The 17,026-nt window shown below is 44.7% G+C and overlaps 1 protein-coding gene across 2 annotated transcripts in view; it reads left to right on the forward strand.

Annotated features, from left to right (window-relative positions):
• sema5a (sema domain, seven thrombospondin repeats (type 1 and type 1-like), transmembrane domain (TM) and short cytoplasmic domain, (semaphorin) 5A) overlaps positions 1-17,026 on the forward strand; it is a 257,306-nt gene that overhangs the window by 219,208 nt on the left and 21,072 nt on the right. For both annotated transcript variants that reach the window (XM_079489014.1, XM_079489015.1), the window contains one exon: positions 1-184. This exon is cut by the window's left edge and continues 42 nt beyond it. In XM_079489014.1, the coding sequence (XP_079345140.1) occupies positions 1-184 (184 nt within the window). The remainder of the gene's footprint in view (positions 185-17,026) is intronic.

A 17,026-nucleotide genomic window follows, 5' to 3' on the forward strand; every position in this document is an offset into this window, starting at 1 on the left:
AAGACCACGCCCTGGACACCGTGGACGCCCGTCAACATCTCGGACAACGGCGGCCACTATGAGCAACGCTTCCGCTACACGTGCAAGGCCCGCGTGCCGGACCCCAACCTGCTGGAGGTGGGCAGGCAGCGCATCGAGATGCGCTACTGCTCAAGCGACGGATCCACGGGCTGCTCTACTGATGGTGAGTGAGCTGTGGCACAGAACAGATGGCTCCTGTCTCGTTCTCTCTGTCTCTTGTCTGACACTTTTCCTTTCAGTTCTTGGAGCATTCCACTGGCTGGCTGTTGTTGGGCTCAATCCATCTATGTTCACTGTCTTGTCATCAGATGTAGCTTTGTTTGTGTGATTCTTGTTTCTTTATATTTTTCTTTCTTTCTTTCTCTCTCTCTCTCTCTGGAATCAGCTGTTTTTCTTTTCTTTGCCTGCATGGTCTTCTGTCGGTGGATTAAAACGTATTGTGTGTCAATGAACCATAGGCAGTCCAGGTGGCGTAACGTTTCTATCCACCACCGTAGAGAGTGGGGTTCAAGTCCTCCACGGAGGGTTGACTGGAGTGCCTTTTCAGGAGTGAAAAGAAAGACATTATTCTGGAAAGAATATTGTTTTCTTCTGCATGCGTTGTGTGTCTTCCCACTGAAACCCCTCACTGTCAGGTTGAAAGAAGTGTCTGGCGACTCCCTATGCATCAGAGGAGACATGTGGTTGTCTACAACCTGCCCCAAGACCAACCAGTGGCAGTTGGTAGTGACAGGGAGGGAGTTGGGACTACGTGGGGAAATTGAGAATTGGCATAACGACTAAATTGGGAGTGGGAAAAAAAAAGAATTGAGCCGCTCCACAGACACAGCTAACTTTAGCACTTCTTCACATTCAATAAACGTACACACACACACACACACACACACACACACACACACACACACACACACACACACACACACACACACACACACACACACACACACACACACACACACACACACACACACACACACACACACACACACACACACACACAATGATACATTATACTTATCCCGTGGACAAATATGCAGTCCTTGCAGCAGCCTTGCACACACTTCGTCTGAGTCTTTATCTGCCTTGCTCTCTTAGACACACTGTCACACACACACACACACACACACACACACACACACACACACACACACACACACACACACACACACACACACCTGTCATCTTTATCAGGCTCCCTAGTCATCGCCTCTAGACTTCGGTGTGCCACACTGTCTCAGTTATCCGCACCCCCCCAGTGCTTTGGAGGCAGTAAACTGCTTGTACAAACAGGTTGCTAATTGACAAGTTGGTTATGTCGTCAAGTGGGAGGCTCCATAATATTAGAGGGAAGATGCAAGGAGGAGGGGGGGAATGGGGGAAGTGCCGCAATGAAGTGGCTTTTCGACACTGATGTAGCTGTTAAAGTTTGTTTATGTAGTTGTCCGTGTGCCCCGGGGGAAAGCAAGATGCTTTTTAAAGCATTGGCGTTAGCGCCTGGCTAATCTGCAGTGGCAGTTAGAGTGATAGGCTGTTGAAACGTATCACACTCACAGGACTAATCAGCACCTATCGCTTCCACAGTTGTCTCAAACCTCTTCCTTGTTTGTGCTGCCCCCCTTTTCCTTGTCTCCCTCATTATTTCCGTTTATTAATCTCTTTATCTGTTTGTCTTCCCTCTCTGGCCCCCCGCCCCCCTCTCTCTCTTTACACCCCCCCCCCCCCCCCCCCCCCCTATCTCTCTTTAACCCATTTTGACCTGAGATCAGATTCTAAAAATGTCTTCTACATCCTGACAGTTTTCTGAAAAAGCTATGTTTCTATGTCAGGCGCACTATGAGCTTGTAGATCTGCTATTTTTCAATAGCTAAAGCACAACATAATGCTAACACCAAAAGGGGTTCCCGCCCAACATGGGTTAAACCCGATGTATAGCTTGCGTCATTTGTATAGTTTGCTCTTGCATACACTTTGAAGTGTATATGCTCAAGGAGCCTCTGGAGTGTTTTATATGAGGATTGTGGCAAAAACACCAAAAAACAAACAAACTCATATTTAGACCTGCAGGAAAGACGTCCACACTTCATGCACATTAGTGAACAAAGGCTTGGGGTGTGAATAGATCTGTCACGGTTCTGATTAGCGAGGATTGAGGTAACAGAAAGTGTGTTTCATTAGAGGCTGTCAACAGTAGCCTAACACGAAGAAGTGTTAACCCATTTTTGGCGGGAACCCTTTTTGGTGTTAGCATTATAGCGTTATGCTTTAGCTATTGAAAAATAGCAGACCTACAAGCTCATAGCGCGCCACCGAGTGGCGCGCTACGAGCTTGTAGGTCTGCTATTTTTGAAAAATCGAAGAACGACATAGAAACATAGCTTTTTCAGAAAACTGTCAGGATGTAGAAGACATTTTTAGAATCTGATCTCAGGTCAAAATGGGTTAATTGGATGGGCGATCCGGCAGTCATCCTAACCGAGTGTCAGCCTTTGTTGTGACATGACATGCAAAGCAGAATTCAAGAGAAGGCAGATGGCGGCATAATATGATCTGCACAAGACCAGTGTTCAATATTATAGAAATATTGTCATAGCTCAGAGTTTATGAGTTTACCAGCTCAGTGGCCTTGTGGTTAGAGTGTCCGCCCTGAGACTGGGAGGTCGGGGGTTCAATCCCCGGCCGGGTCATACCAAAGACTCTAAAAAATGGGACCCAGTGCCTCCCTGCTTGACACTCAGCATCAAGGGTTGGATTGGGGGTAAGCCCCTGCGACATACTAGCGTCATGTCCAGGGGGTGTACTTGTACATCAAGCTGCCTCACGGCGCTACAGAAACAGGAGATAGGCTCCTGCCCTATGGGCCTCATGGCTCGGCAAGGCTACTCTGTCTGTATGAGTTTATGGTAAAGGTGGGGCATTCTGGTGACACAGTGAACAAAGCCGTACATCATGAACTTTAAATATTGGTTTGAAACTGCATGCCAATTATCCCATGCTCAACTGGTTGCCAGCTTATAACAAAAGTATAGGAAAAGGGTCAGTCGATCATGTCATTCCATTTTGAGGCATGTTTTGCCAACAGCCATATAACCAATAACAATTTGCCATTGTATCGTACTAGAAACGCCACGCGTCGTAGGCTCCCTTGCGACGTTGTCACCCTTGCGATGTTGCACTGCTAATTGTAGTGAGCGAGGAAGGTGGTGGTGTGAGTAATGAGTGTGATTGATGCACACCAGAATAGGGTGAGAATAGGGTGCAAATGCAGACGGTTAGTAGTTTGGGTTTGGTTTCGGTACAGTAAAAAAGAAAAATAACTTTCTGTTTATTTTACTGTAATATTAGCGTATATTTTTTCATATTCAGACATATTACAGTATTTTCTGCCTTTACTTATTTTCAAGGGGAAAATTACCTGTCTCAGACAGAGACAGATGATGACTATTTAACCACTTTTATATTGCCCAAAATTAATAAATTTTACAAAATAGTGCGCGCGCACACACACACACACACACACACACACACACACACACACACACACACACACACACACACACACACACACACACACACACACACATACACACACTTAAAATTCTCAATTCATTTTCATTGGGAATTTAATGTTTGTGTAGGATGAAGTTTGTGAACATACCCTAAAAGCTGGATATAGGAGCCTCTCAAAAATGGTGTTGTAGTAGAGAGGCCCGCACATCGTAGACACAAGCAGACTGAGGGTAAATTGTCTATTTACTAAATAGACAATAGAGGGTATGCGCATGCTTAAAGTGAATGGCACATCGAGTGGCAAATCGAGTGGCAAATCAACATGCAAAGTGAGTTTAACATTGTTTAATGTTGTTTAATGCAATCAGACTTTTCTGTGTGGATGTATGGGCTGTCAAGGCCAGAAAGTAGTTTTTTGCCACTCAGTAGGCGGTCCTGCATAACTTCCTGGTTTGATGATGATGTCACGCGCATACCCTCTATAGTATCTAATTAAGTGTGAACTGCTCAACCATCAGCAATAATAGGTACTGTACAATACATTGGAAAAGCATACAGTGTCAGTCAACATTCATTTGCTATGGACCCGTGGCTCATTTATTGGTGATGAAGATAAAACAACAACGCTTTGGGTTTTACCGTACAATAATAAAACTAATCACCGTGCCAGATTGTAACCAAGCCTTTAAAGAGAAGCCATTATCCCCAGTGCAATCTACTCTCTACCCTCTCTGCCCATGGAAGAGCAACATTGCTTGGAATAAAGTTACGTTTGATACACAGAAGGTACAGAGAACTTTAAATTAGCCTACAACATCAACATCAATGTCCAGCAGTTTGTTTTGTGTGTCCACCAGAGTTTTTAGTCTGTCTAGTCTAGTCTTTCTGGAAGAGGTTGCACACGAACGCGCAGGCCGCCCTCATACACCATACACCCGACATTCATACTCTATGCTTTGATTGCCTTTAAATAAAACCATATGTGATCGTCATAATTTCCGACATGTTACTGTTTATATTGTCATTTAGTTATAGTTATTGTAATTTGTGCATTATTTGCAGAGCAATTAATGAAAGTTAACAGAGCAGATCGAATCGCGAACGGCATAGCATCAATGGCTTTGAGTATAGTCTGCTGGGACTCTGGTGCAACGCACAGGTCCTGAGCCTGGTGAGAGCAGGAGTGGACCTGGTGAGACGTAGGAGGGGCCCGGACAGGAGACAACCCGCAGAGCCTAGTCCCTCCATGCGCCAGAAGTGTACCTCCCAGCCCTGGCAGAGTATTTCTGGAGTAGTTCCAACGGATTGTGTGCCCCTGGTTTTTCCCTAGTGGGACTGATTGAGGATAGCTACTGGGACGTAAGTCGGGACTTGATCACTCCCGGCTGGGTCGCCTGAGTGAGGGGTATGATGTTGAGAGACCCGAAACCCCGTTGACCTCAGGATACATCACTGAGGATACGTCCCAGGTGCATCCATGCGATGTTTTTTAGTTATAGCATGTTATGTAAACACAATAGACACAATTAATTGAGACTCTCACGTCTGCTGATTATAGGGAAGTTACAATCACAGAGACAGAGAGTCGTGGATATCATATTCATGTTGGGATATTAGTGTAACCAACAAAGTTGGCATGTCAGGGGTGGTTAGAAAGAAAGGTATTAGGCTGTCAAAGGAAATTGAGACCCTGCATGTTGCACGGTCCGGTCCACTGTCCAGTGTCCACATGGCCATTGCAGGCGTGCTATAGCCAACACAATTGCCATATCACGGCCCGGTGGGTAGAATGAAAAGTCGTAGGCTGTCATTGTTGTACTGGACAGATGGTTAACCTATTTTGACCTGAGATCAGATTCTATATAATGTCTTCTACATCCTGAGAGTTTTCTGAAAAAGCTATGTTTCTATGTCAGTCGTTCTTAGATTTTTCAAAAATAGCAGATCTACAAGCTCATAGCGCGCCACTCGGTGGCGCGCTATGAGCTTGTAGATCTGCTATTTTTCATTAGCTAAAGCATAACATAATGCTAACACCAAAAGGGGTTCCCGCCCAAAATGGGTTAAATCCAGACGGGAATGCCTGGGCCGTGGTAGCCTGGCTAATAAACCAGACTAATATCACACAACACTGTCGCGGTATATTAGTCTGGGCTGGCTCCACTTGGATTTCATTTCCCGGGGGGCGGGTTCAAACATTTTCTCTTTGACGCAATTGGTCAGAGCTACTGTCAGTCAAAAGTCTCAAGCATTGAACGTCACTGTACCAAAGCCCGCCCATATTGCATACCGTGTCCCGATTGGTCCGACCTGTTCTCGGTTGTAGGAAAGAGGCGTGCTACTGAGCCTCGCCAGACCGTAATCCGCTTTTTTTTGCCAACGGCTGATTCGGTCTGGTTTATTAACCAGGCTAGGGCCGTGGCTCAGCGGTCCAGGCACCTTGCATGGTAAAGCCAGCCTTACAGAGTGTCGCGGGTTCGAGTCCCGATCCTGAGGAACTTTTCTGTGTCCTCCCCCCATCTCTCTCCCCTTTCCTGTCTACCTACTGTCGACTGTCAAATAAAGGCCAAAAAGAGCTTAAAAAATAAATCCAGACGGGAATGTAGTATAGTCCTCCAGGCTGTGTCACCGAGGCTGGCAGCCGGAGGCTTTAGCAGGGGGTGTGGGTTGTTTTGGCGGAGATGAAGTGAAGGAAATGTTTGCAAGCAGTCGAAGTTCTACAATTACGGAGGACGACACAAAGGAATGCAATAGGGTCCGGCCGGTGTGTCATGTGTGTGGTTAGAAATGTGAAAGCGAACGGACTCCCAAGCGAACAACTGACTGGCTTCTCCAGAGCAGTTGTGAGTGTGCTACTGTAGTAACATGCAAATCTATGGGGAAAGATAGTGTCGGATCCTGAACGGAACGTGTGTCTGATCCGGTACGGAACGGAACGTGGTGAATGTATGGATTGTGACCCATTACAGTACATATACCTATTCATTATTATCCCAGTTAAAACCCATTTTGGGGCGGGAACCCCTTTTGCTGTTTTAAACATTATGTTATAATTTAGCTGTTGAAAAATAGCAGATCTACAAGCTCATAGCGCGCCACCGAGTGGCGCGCTATGAACTTGTAGGTCTGCTATTTTTGAAAAAATGTTAAAATGTGCCTCAAATCTTTCAGAAAATTGTCATGATTTAGAAAACATTTTTTTTAAATTTCGACATCAGGCCTGAATGGGTTAATAATTTGCGTCCCTGCATCATACTGTTTCATTTGTATACATTGCGTCAAAGCGTTACTAAAAGCTATACGCTACATTGAGTGTAAAAGCTATACGCTACATTGAGTGTAAAAGCTATACACTACATTGAGTGTAAAAGCTATACACTACATTGAGTGTAAAAGCTATACACTACATTGAGTGTAAAAGCTATACGCTACATTGAGTGTAAAAGCTATACGCTACATTGAGTGTAAAAGCTATACGCTACATTGAGTGTAAAAGCTATACACTACATTGAGTGTAAAAGCTATACGCTACATTGAGTGTAAAAGCTATACACTACATTGAGTGTAAAAGCTATACGCTACATTGAGTGTAAAAGCTATACGCTACATTGAGTGTAAAAGCTATACGCTACATTGAGTGTAAAAGCTATACGCTACATTGAGTGTAAAAGCTATACGCTACATTGAGTGTAAAAGCTATACGCTACATTGAGTGTAAAAGCTATACGCTACATTGAGTGTAAAAGCTATACGCTACATTGAGTGTAAAAGCTATACGCTACATTGAGTGTAAAAGCTATACGCTACATTGAGTGTAAAAGCTATACGCTACATTGAGTGTAAAAGATATACGCTACATTGAGTGTAAAAGCTATACGCTACATTGAGTGTAGTGTAGACGTTTGAGTAATAGTGAATTCACACTCTGTATGCCATTCACAACTATGTCTTTTGTTTTTCAAAAGTTCAAAGAAATGCCTTCTCAATGATGAAACTCTGTTAGACGACGTGAAACATTTTCCATGCCCTAAAAACATCCTTAATGCCACTTGTACAGACTAACCCATTGATGCCTGATGCAACGTATACGTTGTTCTACCCTTGATGCCGGCGCGCTCTCTGCGTCTCATCAGCTATTGCTATACATGTAGCAACATAACGATTTTAAAAAGAATTAATCAGAATTTGAAGGTTTTTAGAAAATTTAGGTCAGGCCCTAGAAGGCGTTCCCAGATTTGGCCTCAGGCATCAATGGGCTAAACGAGAACAAGACCCGTGCGTGCGTGCGTGCGTGCGTGCGTGCGTGCGTGCGTGCGTGCGTGCGTGCGTGCGTGCGTGCGTGCGTGCGTGCGTGCGTGCGTGCGTGCGTGCGTGCGTGCGTGCGTGCGTGCGTAAAAAGGTGCATTTTCCCTCCTTACTGTTCCCTCCATGCCTCATGTATTCCGTTCACAACAGCTCCTCCAGTGATTCAGCACCACAAGGAGCTTTAATTCACAACTGTCAGAGTAGAGGATGGTCTCCAATGATGCTCTTCTTCATTTCAACCATTATCACACTCTTCATCCATCTAGAGAGCACTGGGGTGAATGAAAGGGGTAAGGCTGGCGTTGTTTATGGCTCGGTTCCTGCGATTCTGTGCATTTACCCGTGCATGTCTATGAGCTTTTGGTTTGAGCACTGTCCGCCCCTCACAGACGTGTGGGGTGCCTCTGTCCCCCCCACCCCCGGGACAGCAGTTAACTTATATCAAAACCAAGGGGCCATCGCAGGATAATTACCGCCACTCTGAAGGGGTGTATTGATGTCCCTGGCAGGGGCAAAAGACCGGCAGATCCCGACATGATGAGCACCTGAAAGGAATGAAGTGTCACCCAATAATGAGTTACTGTCCACACCGGGCGACTTGCTATCGATTACAGCTCCACACACACAGACTATAGGCTTTTCAGGGAGGTGGGTAATAAAAACTGTGTGTGTGTGTGTGTGTGTGTGTGTGTGTGTGTGTGTGTGTGTGTGTGTGCGTGTGCGTGTGCGTGCGTGAGTGTATGCGTGAGTGCGTGAGTGCGTGGTCACAAAGGAGATCGTACTGTATCAGTGTGGTAAATCTTTCACATAGACCAAGCATCTCCCCTCATGCTAAGCTTTGTAAGATGCTGTAAGATCCATTTAAACACTTAAACCCTATGCTATTCTTAGTTGACCGGGGTTCCCCAGGGCTCTATACTTGTTCTGCTTGTTTTTTCCTCCATACACCAAATCTCTTCACGGAAAAAAGGACGATCTGCAAATATCTACGATTCTATCCCTTCCATCTCCCTCATGGCTGCCTGTCACCACATGTATACATGTAGATTGGCTATTTATGATCGCCCAAGAATAGGGAAATAGAGTGCCTGAAAGATTAAGGACACTCCTGTGAGTCTGTCTGAGGAGAGTCTGTATTTCCGCTCAACCCATCGCAGTGAGTGATGGCTTCATTTTCCCCCCGAGAAGCAGCAGTGTCGCTGATGTGCTTCACTTCAACTGGTCTGAGTGCAAGGCTAGGCCAGGACAGGACAGGCCTCTTCTTCCCCCATCTCTCTATCAAGAATAGGGAAGTACGGTTCTGTGGTTAAACAGAAGCATAGGGCTGTGTATGAGAGCTTTAGGGCAGATCCACACTATGGTCACTCGGGACACTCCGGGACATTCCTGGAGGTGGACAGGCATTCAGTGACGTAGAGGTAGAGGTACCATGAGAGGACCCACACTCGGGACCACTTGGCAGATGTTGTGGTAGTGTGAATGCTGCGTACCGTTCCCATGCGGAGCGGATCACCCAACCGTTCCCGGCACCACATGGCGGTATAGTCTGGGGACCGAAGTGTATACTCGGATACGGGTTGCTGCAATGTGAAAGCATTGAATTCAGTTGAATGAAGGGTACTCGGGGGGTGCGGAAGAATCAGGGCCAATGTGAATCATGGCCAGCGGGGAGCAGCCAATCGTATTCGGGAACAGTTTGAATCAAACGGACTCGGTGTGAATCGGCCCTTAAAGGGATAGTTCAGATTTTTTTAACTTAAGTTGTATGAAATAATATAGTGGTTGCAACTGTATTAATTGATTGCCAGAGTCCCGTGGTGGGAGTTCTGCTCTGGTTTTGGTGAAATATCAAGTAGTTCCGGTCATTTTGTGCGGGGCACTGGGGGCCACGCAGTAAAAGTAAATTAATCCACAAAACTAACGTCATTTGTATTTGTATTGTATTTCTAAAATATTAGTGCAACTTTTGTTCTTTTTTTACCCCTCTATCACACAGAACTATGTTTTTTGTGTCCATATCACTACGCCCAAAAAATAGTTCCATGTGATGGAGGGGTCAAAGTTGAACGAAAGTCGCGCTAATATTTTAGAAATAGGTCAACAATACAAATTACGTTCGTTTTGTGGATTAATTTACTTTTAATGCGTGGCCCCAGTGCTCCCCACAAAATGACCGGAACTACTTAATATTCACCAAAACCAGAGCAGAACTCCCACCACGGGACTCGGGCAATCAATTAATACAGTTGCAACCACTATATTAATGCTGGCAAGTATTTCATACAACTTAAGTTAAAAAAATCTGAACTATCCCTTTAAAGGTGTATAGTGACTGCAGACACAGGGTTGCTGCAGTCCCCACTGGTACAGGGCATCTGTAGTCATCAGTCTGTCAGGTACTCCTGATCTGACCACGCTCTACCCACACTGACTTTGCCTCAAACACTCCGCTGCCTTTATTGGAAACCCGGCCATGGTGTGTGAAACCTCTGGGCAAACCCTTAGATTGGTAGTGGTTGGAGCCAATGAGAGGGAATGTAGCCATGGCCCCCATCACCATGCCCCTCCCCCAGGCCCCCAGAGCGGCTGGCCAACGCTGAAGCCGCCAATACGTCAAGCTGCCTGGAACTGCAGGACGTTCCGGGACATTCCTGGAGGTGGACATGCAGGCATTCAGTGACGTAGAGGTAGAGGTATACCATGAGAGGACCCAACCAATTATATTGAGTCAACATAGTGGTACTTCCGGCAGACTCCCGGGTGCTTCAAACGCCACTGAGCAACTTCCATTGAAATTAATAGCTGGGCTGTCCGCTCTCTAGTTTTTATATAACTCTATGCCCTCACCATGTCCCTCAACCTTACACACATTCTATAGATAGACCAATACGCGGAGCGGTGCCCTGTAGGCAATCCTACTGTAGCTCAAATTAACCCATTTTGGGCGGGAACCCCTTTTGGTGTTAGCATTATGTTGTGCTTTAGCTATTGAAAAATAGCAGATCTACAAGCTCATAGCGCGCCACTCGTGGCGCGCTATGAGCTTGTAGGTCTGCTATTTTTGAAAAATCAAAGAACCACTGACATAGAAACATAGCTTTTTCAGAAAACTGTCAGGATGTAGAAGACATTTTTAGAATCTGATCTCAGGTCAAAATGGGTTAAGTGCAGCTTGACACCACAGCTATGATTGCCTACAGCTCCGCGGATTCGTTTATACCACACATGTAGCCAGGCTCCTCTGCTTGTGTTGCCATTCTCTTGTACAAGTAACAGTAACAGCTGCTTCCATTCTCTGCTGTGGAAACATTTGGAGATGAGCTCTCGCTTTGACGTGAGTTTCGAAAAGCTTGATAAGCCATTCGCTCCCATCCGTCTCCCTCGTGGCTGCCTGTCAACCATGTGTACAGCTGGAGGATGAGAGCCCTCAGCGATGGCCGACATTTAAGAGCCACTTCACCCCTTTTGAAATCAGAGCTTATTTTAATGGTGTTTAGGACACAATACACACTTTCCTGGGGTTTGTATGTGTGTAATATGTTTTTTTTAATATATATATATATATTTTAGTCATGACCAAAACCCTGTCATGAAAATGTGGTCTCACTTCTTTCCTGGACTACAAAGTCCTCCCCCCTCACCACAAGGAGGGTAAGTGCACAAAAGCATTATGGGCATTGTAGGAATTCAGCAATCCAGTCCAAACCCTAGTCAAACCAAGCCCCCAATAAGGCTGGCCATGCGTTGAAACACTTGGCTTCAACGCATTTTGGCCGCTGCATTTTGCACAAGGAAACCCTGTGACGCTGGGGTTTAACATTGAGCGCTCGTTTGCACTTAAAATTTGGTTGGCAAATGCGGAAGTAGACCATGCTTCTGGGTGCTTCAAAACGCCACTGAGCAACTTCCACTGTAATGAACAGCAGGGGGCGGGGCAGTCCGCCCTCTGTCCTTTTATAACTCTATGGGCAGTATTATGCGTGTCTTAAGTACCAGGTCTTATTACTTAACTTAAGACCTGGAGGCGTGATCAATGCCATTTGGCTATTATGAGTGGCCAAACAGCATTGACCACGCCTCCAGGTCTTAAGTTAAGTCATAAGACCTGGTACTTAAGACATGCATAATACTGCCCTATGAGTCAAACACACAAGACTTCATTATTTGTCTGGCCATATAGCGTGCAATTTAAAAAAAAATGCCACTGACTACACATATTCACACCTTGAGGGCCCGGGCCTATTTAATCCATTAATAAAATGTGCCCATCGGCGGACCGGAAGTTGTTGTGAATGTCTGTGTAGCAGCTAACAATAGCCACACCATCGACAACAACGGGAGGTAAGAATAAATCTATCGCGACTAGCGACTGGACCGCGGAGCTCCGTCTAACACAGGATCACGGGATGATTTAGATCGCGAGTTATGAACGTTTTAAGATTTTCGTTTTCGTCCGCTAAACAGGCAGGGAACATTTTCGATGACGTGTCACTGTTGTGCAACACCGAGGATTGGGCAACAAGCGCTCCTAGGCTGTGGAGCGATGCGACCGGTTTTGATATCATTAATCTCCGTCCTATTTATCAAATCTCCGTCTCGGGCAACTGACCGTGCACTTGAACTTGACGGTGATCTCCGTCTGGGGCCATTAAATTGTTAACATTGAGTGACTGCAGTGTCTTCCAGCGGTGAAATGTCCCTTTAATGATTTTGCCTGTTTTCAGAGACTTGGTATCAATAGTGTCATCTGGTGTGTTGAAGATATGGAGAACACATTGCCTTTCAGTGGAGAAAAACAATAGATGTGTCAGGGCTCCTTTTCCAATATCTTTTTCATCTAGTCTCTCTCTCACATTCTCTCTCTCTCTCATCACTCCCTGGTCGTTCTCTATCATTATCTAATTCTTTACTTCGCAATCTATCTTTATTAGAAGGGATAATTCATGAATAGAAGACTAAGCCAGGCATTGAGAATGAGCTCTGTGTAACATACTGTCTCGTTTCACACCAGCAATAAAAGCTTTGATGATGCTGATGAGGTAATTACATGAGATCCATATTGATTCATAGAGCGTTCTCTCAGTTATTAGTCATGTAATCTTTTTCTCCCCATCTTTCTTTTTATAAAATGGTCTGCATTTACCAAACGGAATAAAGGGAGGCTAGACGCTATAATCTATAGCGCCTTTACCTAATGACGGCAGTGTAAACTATATACGTAGGTACAAGCCAGGTACAATACCAACCTACTCATCAGTAGATGACTCATTGTCTGCGTATAGGCGATATGCCTCATTCTCACACTTTCCCAAACACATTCACACTTTAGCAAGGTATGTTTCAACCCGTAGCAGTATGGCGTTCAATATTTTCTTTTGCTTAAGCGGGGCAGGTGGAAACTGTTGAGGCACCTTTTTATATACTTTATATACCAGAGATCAACTGTACCAGAGATCCACGCTGACAACTTTCAGCTTGAATCAGTATCAGTGTTCATTTTTTAAGATTAAGATTTAGTCTTAGTCTTTTGAATAACACACCATGGGCAGTATTATGTGTGTCTTAAGTACCAGGTCTTATGACTTAACTTAAGACCTGGAGGCGTGGTCAATGCTGTTTGGCCACTCAGAATAGCCAAATGGCATTGATCACGCCTCCAGGTCTTAAGTTAAGTCATAAGACCTGGTACTTAAGACACACATAATACTGCCCCATCTGTCTTAGTCCTATTTAGTCTTATACAAATCCTTACACTGCTCAGTATCAACATGGCCTCCACTGTATGAAGACATGTGTCAATGATGCAGCATGCCTGTGTCTTTTACTCGACGGAGTAAAAGTTCATCCACTCGCCACTGTCAAGCCTTCCCCTCAGAAAGAACAGGCTTTGAATTCAGGCATCGAAAACCTAGGACTTTGATTGTTACTTTACATCAAACAAGGTCAAGAGAGAAAGCAACAGTGCGCTGAAGATATAGAGTGCCTGCAAGATTAAGGACACTCCTGTGAGTCTGTCTGAGGAGAGTCTGTATTTCCGCTCACCCATCGCCAGTGAGTGATGGCTTCATTTTCCCCCCGAGAAGCAGCAGTGTTGCTGATGTGCTTCACTTCAACTGGTCTGAGTGCAAGGCTAGGCCAGGACAGGACAGGACAGGCCTCTTCTTTCCCCCCATCTCTCTCTATCGACGACGGATGAGTCCCGACCGCTGAGGACTCTCAGGATAGCTTTGAGAAATGCCTGTGTCAGATGACAGCTATTGCAGCCATGCGAAGCCATTTTCTTTAAGACTTTTTTTTCTACACCATAATCTCTCTCACTCTCTTTCTGTTTCCCACTGGATCCGATGGACTCTCTTCCCTGTCTTATGTGGGACTTATTTTAAAGATCCCACCATCTTGTGAGCTGCCTCACATTTACGAATATCCATGTAGTCTAATAGTCTTACTGCCTCTTAACCCATTTTGGGCGGGAACCCCTGTTGGTGTTTTAACTAATCATTATGTTATAGTTTAGCTATTCAAAAATAGCAGACCTACAAGTTCATAGCGCGCCACTCGGTGGCGCGCTATGAACTTGTAGGTCTGCTATTTTTGAAAAATCGTAAAAATGCGGCACAAAACGTTTTGTTTTATTTCGACGTCAGGCCTAAATGTGTTAAACTGTTTGCCTGTGTCTCTCTCAGCTTCCTATCCGTATTCTTCTGTAATGAAAGATTAGCAGGCACAATCATCTGTGAGCACACAGTTGACTCCAAGTTCCGCAACATGCAGTCAGTCTCCTGAGCTGCTTATCGCCCTGTAAGCAGCTGACGAGCACGGCGAGGCTGAAAGACCTTTAAAAAGACACGCTACTTATTGGCCATCCAAACTTTCTTTATTATGTTGAGTTTTCATCGGAAGACGTTCACACTCCCATATGGAGCCGCTGCATATGTTCACACCATGTCTATATCTTCATCTAAATTGGTCAATCAGTGGGAAAATGTCAGATGAATGTAGCAAGTGTTAGAGACATCAAATTAAAACCACATTTATTGTACATCACAGTATAGTGATTTTAATTAACGTGTTAACCCGTTAAATACATTAACAGACAAAGGAAATGTTCTTTTCTGACTTTAATTGCTTCCTAGTGGTGGAGGATCATTTGGAATGCATCAACACGTGATCACAAACTGTAATTATTCATGCAAAAAATATATAAATACAGGAAACTATATCTCCGGTGCATGCCCACGTCATTTTGGCGCGTGTGTGCAGGGGCAAGCAGAATAACAATTTTATTTAGTGGCTCAGGGAGTAGGGCGGCCGCTTCGCTTGGGAAACTAAATGTTCCCAGTTTGATCCCACGCTCCCTCAGAGTTAGTGTCGAAGTGTCCTTGAGTAAGTCACTGAACACCTAATTGCTCCCAATGAGCAGGTTGGTTGGTTCATGGTTTCCTCCACCTTACTGTCTACTGCCATGTCTCAGTGGTGTAATCCACTCATTCTAGAACCATTCATTTTACTGATTATATGTGTCCAAATTTGACTGAGGGACTGCCATTGGATTTTTTTTGAATTTTCGTTTTTTTCATGTCGTATGAAAGGAGAGAATAATACTGTAGCTTCAAATTGACATATTGGTTGTTCAGTTTGACCCACCAGTTTTGGAGATATGGCTTATAGAGTAATGTCTTGCAGAAAACAGCGAGTTGAGAAAACAGGCTTGAAAGGTTCACTTCTGTGGTCTATAACATTACACCTAGCTACATGTTTAAGCATTTATTTCATATTTACATGTCGATTTCAGCTCTGACACTTATTATACAGACATGGTCTAGTATATGAAGAGTCTGCCTGTGATATTAACTCATTTTGGGGAAAAAAACTAAAAGTTTTTCTCCTCTGGTGAAAAGCTGGAATTTGCGCGATGGCAGGCTCTCAGTCAAATCTGGTCACATATATTATGCAGAGATATACTGTAGGATAATATGCGTGTGTCATGCACATGCACAATTGTGGATACACTCACGGACGGATGGAAGAACATACAGTCACGCACGCACACACACACACTCACTACTTTCTTTGGTCAAATGTACCGAAAGTAAAACATCTACAACTTCAGAATCACAACATTTTCTGAAAACTACTGATTTGGAAAGCATTTGTGGAATCTGCGTCAGATCTTAATCTTGGCTTCAGTACCCACTTTCCCTGATTTCTGAATCCAAGTATCCCTTTACTCTATTGCATTTTGCTTAGAGAACTGCAAGAGAAGACCATATGATGCTATGAATAAAAAATACACCGTTTGAAGTGCATAACATTACAAATAAGTAATGGAGTGAAAGAGTTCCCTAGCTCTCCCTGTTTGCTTCTCCCCGTCTTCTTCCACCTCCCCCTCTCTTTATCTCCATGTCTCTCTCTTTATTCCCCTTGTGTTTTCTTCTCCACTGCCTCTGAGTGCCTTTTCAGTTGCTTACAAAGGATTTCACAGCATTACATGTCTGTGTGGCTTCCCCAGGCATGAGGCCCTGTTCCTATATTTACACCTCAAACCACACACACACACAGACAAGCCCCCAGACAAGCCTGATTTGTTCGTAATTGCGGGCCGTTGCGACTCTTCGTGAGCTTGTAGATCGCCTATTTTCCTTGTGCGACATGATGCGCAACCAAGTATAAATCAACCAACAGTGGCGTGCACAGATAGACACTAGGGGGTGCTAGAGCACCCCCTGCCCTTTTGGCAATGTGCCCTTTCGGAAAAAAAACGAAAAAAAAACACTTATTATTATTTTGTACAGTTACACTGTACAGTATGTGGACCATGGTGACATTGATCAATTCTTGATAAAAAGCTTCTAATATATTATTTAGGCCCCACAATCTATAAATCTCACACTATTAAGGGAACCGACCGGTTCCACGCGCTGCACAAAGTGCCCTTTTTTTCCACTTGAGCACCTGCCCCTCTAAATGTCTGTGCACGCCACTGTCAACCAACCAGCTCACACAGAGGCACACTCACACAGGCATTATACACAAGCCCCTCTTATCACCTGAGCCAACGTTTACACTGTTTTACCATCATAACAGGCTTCTGTGCCAAAATAAGTGCTTCGTCTCGGTTGTTTTGCAGTCAGTGAGCTGCTGTTCAGCATCGTGTCCTTGTATTTGTATTTGTCCTTTTGGAGTTGGGACTCTG

This window comes from Electrona antarctica (assembly GCF_951216825.1).
Source record: "Electrona antarctica genome assembly, chromosome: 20".
Taxonomy (NCBI): Eukaryota; Metazoa; Chordata; class Actinopteri; order Myctophiformes; family Myctophidae; genus Electrona; species Electrona antarctica.